Genomic DNA, 4,021 nt, shown 5'->3' on the forward strand with positions numbered 1-4,021 from the left:
AAGTTAGGAAGATGATTAAGACTCCATACTAATTATTTTTTAAATTAAAATTACTAAAATATTTGGACACTAAACCAGCCTTTTTCTTATTCATTTAATCCTTGAATAATTATTTTTCAGTCAAAATTTTTTTAGTTACTTCATTTTTAATCTCAAAGAATCACCCAAAACATTTTGCAGTCTCAATTTTTCTTTTCATTCAGAGCTTTTAGTTATTCTGTGTATAATTATTAATTTCAAACTATGAATACTAATATACTATACATGAAAACATTAAATTTTAACCCCAATTTTATGTCAAACCAAAACACCTCTGGCTCTAAGCCTAATTCGCTTATTCATTGCCAAGTGCCAACTTTCGACACAGGAATGATTAACTAACCAAAAATGAGGATTAAGGAGAAAAATGAAGATTATATTCAGATTCCTTACAAAAATTTCTCACAAGCAGAAACTCCTTATTCTCTTCCTAGTAATTAGGCTAACCCATACCTAATAACACGACAAACAATTAATAAAACCATTGTTACATTAAGTAATACAAAACGTCATCGTCATAAAAGTTGCCCAAGTACTAAATTAGTAGTATGTCGCATCACTTATCTCTTGTTTTCCTACGTAAACAATCTCTGTCTATCCTTTTCCATAAAAAAGAGTTGTAGCTCTAAAACAAGAAACTTTGACTCATTAATGGTAGCCTAAAGCATACTTTTCCTAAAAGCAATGTAAGAAGCAAAAATTGGTTGCATTCTTTTTAAGTGTCAATTTCAAGATATAACTCGCTGTATATATTTTTCTTTTAGAATAGGGTGATGCTATCATAAAATGTAAAGATTGTCTTTTTTAATAAAAAAATCCACAAAAAAATTGCACATGTTCTTTAATTTATAATTTTAGTAAAAATCTCTGTTTTTTTACTACACCAATTCCTCTTCCTCACGCTATACAAGCCCACAAGAAGAAGAGAAGAGTTTAGTGTTTTTGTAAGAGAGCTTTGAGTAGAAAGCAAGCAAAACAAAAAGAGCCTAAAACCAAAAACTTTCATCTTTTTCCAAGGGAAGCAAGCATATATACCACCATGAAAATGTACTTGTAATAATTAATAAATATCAAGAAGAAAACCAAAAAGTGGGTGTTGTTGGGGACAATTTCTAGTCTAATTCCCATAAAAAACACACATTTGTAAGAATTTTTCTGCACTTTAAGATTCCTTCTTGCACACATTTTTAGCAAATTAAAGATGATGAGTGTGCATCAAAGCAGTGCCACAACAAAGAATAAATCTTTACAACAAACAGAACCACTTGTCCACTCTTCCTTTACTCTGGTGGCAATTTCTAGTAGTAATAAATCATCCAAGTGTCTATATGCATTTATAAAGGCGTCACATTGTTCTTCCTTTGGGTCTTTCTATACTCTGGAAAATTGGGAGTGCAATAAAGAGAGAGTTAAGCCATAACAGTAATAAGAAGCCTTCCATTTTGTGTAGCACTATTGCACATTATTGCATTAACCAAAACTTCTAGGTGGGTCAATGGGAACAAGCAGATTGAGACTGAGAGCTATGATGCTTCTTCTCTACATGACTTTAGCATCTGTTTCTCTCACTCGTTGTGGTAAGTCTTGCCTTTTGTTTCGCCATTGTTTCATTCTGCCATTGCTTTGGGTATAATATGTATCAGGTTTTTAGACCTCATTGTCGTCACTGCCCAAATGTTAAAATTCCAACTTAGATGTAAACAAATGTGCTTTGGACAAATGTATATATCATAATCAATAATTGGATTATAATATTATTATTGAGATCAAACAAATTACATTTCTAATGGCAATTATGTCATGCTTGATCATAGTTTAGAATCCTCTTTGATTTCCCCTTTGCAGATGCAGATAGATCAATGAGACTACTATTGAAAGGCCCTAATAAACATAGAAGGAACATAACCAACACTAAGATCACAAAGAAATTGAAAATGACAAAGAAAATTGACCTTAACCCAAGCACATTTTCATCAAACACACAACCATATAGTGTTAGCTCCCCATTTTCTTTGCCACCTTATGAATCACTACCTCCAGTTCCATTACCAGACAGCAATAACAACCCTCCATATTGTGTGTATCCACCTCCAACTTCACCTTCAGCCAACATTCCAACACCCACAGGGTATCAATCATCACCCCCTTACTATTACTCCTCACCAACAATTCCAACCCAAGGCCCACCACCAAGCCCCACAACAATCATTACCCCAGGCCCACCAGAGTCATTCCCTAGCCCAACAACAATTATCCCAGGCCCACCTGAGTCCTTCCCCAGCCCAACAACGCCTGACATTGTGCCAAGCCCACCAGAGAATGTGCCCGGCTCACCGGAGCCCATAGAGAATCCCCCAATTATTATACCAGGCCCACCTGGCCCATCAATGAGCCCGCCTTCTTTTGAGCCCACCCCACCGTACTACATTCCGTCCCCTTCTAGCGGTGGTGTCAACCCTGGCCCACCAACTATTTATCCGTCACCAACCGGAGGCAATGTCCCCAGCCCGGTAGTGTTTCAGCCGCCCGTGATTTACCCGCCACCAAGTGTTCCACCGCCGCCGAACATGGCTCCTAGCACGGCGTTGTGGTGTGTAGCCAAGCCATCAGTCCCTGACCCAATTATCCAAGAGGCCATGAATTATGCTTGCTGGTCAGGGGCAGATTGCACTTCGATTCAGCCTAGTGGGCCTTGTTATGAGCCCAACACTGTTTTTGCACATGCTTCATATGCTTTTAATAGCTATTGGCAAAGGACTAAGGGTGCTGGTGGCAATTGTGAATTTGGAGGGACAGCCATGTTGGTCGCTGTTGATCCAAGTAAGTAGAAAAGAAAAAAGAGAAATTTGATTCTCTATTTTCGTTAATGTTTTACTTTATCTTATTTTCAGTTGATTTTTTTATTTATAATTTTAATTGTGTAAAGTAATATTGTGTATAGGTAGTTTCTTTTTCCAAGTAAGATAATAATTTTTTTTTTATTTTGACAAACTTTCCATAAAATATCAAGAAATATTTAAACATTTTTCAATTGCAATAAAAAATACATCTTTCTTTTTTGGAAGAAGAAAAAAACTAGTCAGAACAAGTTCTTATCTCTCTATTTAGTATAAGCAATAGAATATAATGATTTTTTTTAATGAACTAGAATATAATGATTAACTTTATAGTTTATTGACGCTATTATGTTTTGGTATAACTAATTACAATCATGTTAGGTGTATAATTAACAGTAGCTGTTGTTTCTGCAGGCTACGATGGATGCCATTTCACTTACAATTGACCAATGGAAAGCAATATAATCTTTGCTCTTTCAATGCCCCTTTCTTTTTCTTTTTTTCTTTTTTTGTTGTTTTGTTTTGTTTTTAGCAAAATATTTACCCCTTGAAACCGCGCGCGCATAAGACTTGAAGAGTGAAGATCCTCTTTGTTCCTATAATCTCTCTTCTCCCTTTGTGTAAGATGTGGATTTTGTAAGTAACGTAGAATGGTACCATTGAATTGTAGATTATTTCTTACCATTTAATCAAATTAACTCGTATGTAGCAAGCCCCTTCCAGAAAGGGAGAGAAAGGTGGCTGGAGGGGAAGGCCACGAGAAAAATCTTGTAATTCAAATAAGGATCAAATTAATCTTTTCTGGATGTATAGTGTTTGTTATATAAAATGTATAGAAGGCAAAAGAGAAAAAGACGAAGTGTATTGTGTTTTTTAGGATCTGGTGTAAAAATAGGTAAAACATATGTCTAGAAATTTGTTGACAACAAATGACACGTGTTCTAAAAGAGAGATAAAGATTAGATAAAAAAAATAGCAATTATTTATCTTATTTAGTATTTATTAATTGCTGCAACAATTAATAAATGTTAAATTAAGTGAGTTATGATTGTTTTTAACTAATTTTTTTTTGTTACTAAACATTTTCGAAAACTACAGCTCTATCGAGTGATCATCATCATGCATCCGCACGTTTTGCTGTTGTT

General features: G+C 34.8%; 1 protein-coding gene across 1 annotated transcript; it reads left to right on the forward strand.

Moving 5' to 3' along the window:
- Nucleotides 1,248-3,682, forward strand: LOC107611986 (extensin-like). Its single transcript, XM_016313842.2, has 3 exons — nt 1,248-1,616; nt 1,885-2,859; nt 3,291-3,682. Exons 1-3 carry the CDS (start codon nt 1,535-1,537, stop codon nt 3,320-3,322), a joined length of 1,089 nt encoding a protein of 362 aa, XP_016169328.1. The 5' UTR covers nt 1,248-1,534; the 3' UTR covers nt 3,323-3,682.

Source organism: Arachis ipaensis, chromosome B08, assembly GCF_000816755.2.
Source record: "Arachis ipaensis cultivar K30076 chromosome B08, Araip1.1, whole genome shotgun sequence".
NCBI lineage: Eukaryota > Viridiplantae > Streptophyta > Magnoliopsida > Fabales > Fabaceae > Arachis > Arachis ipaensis.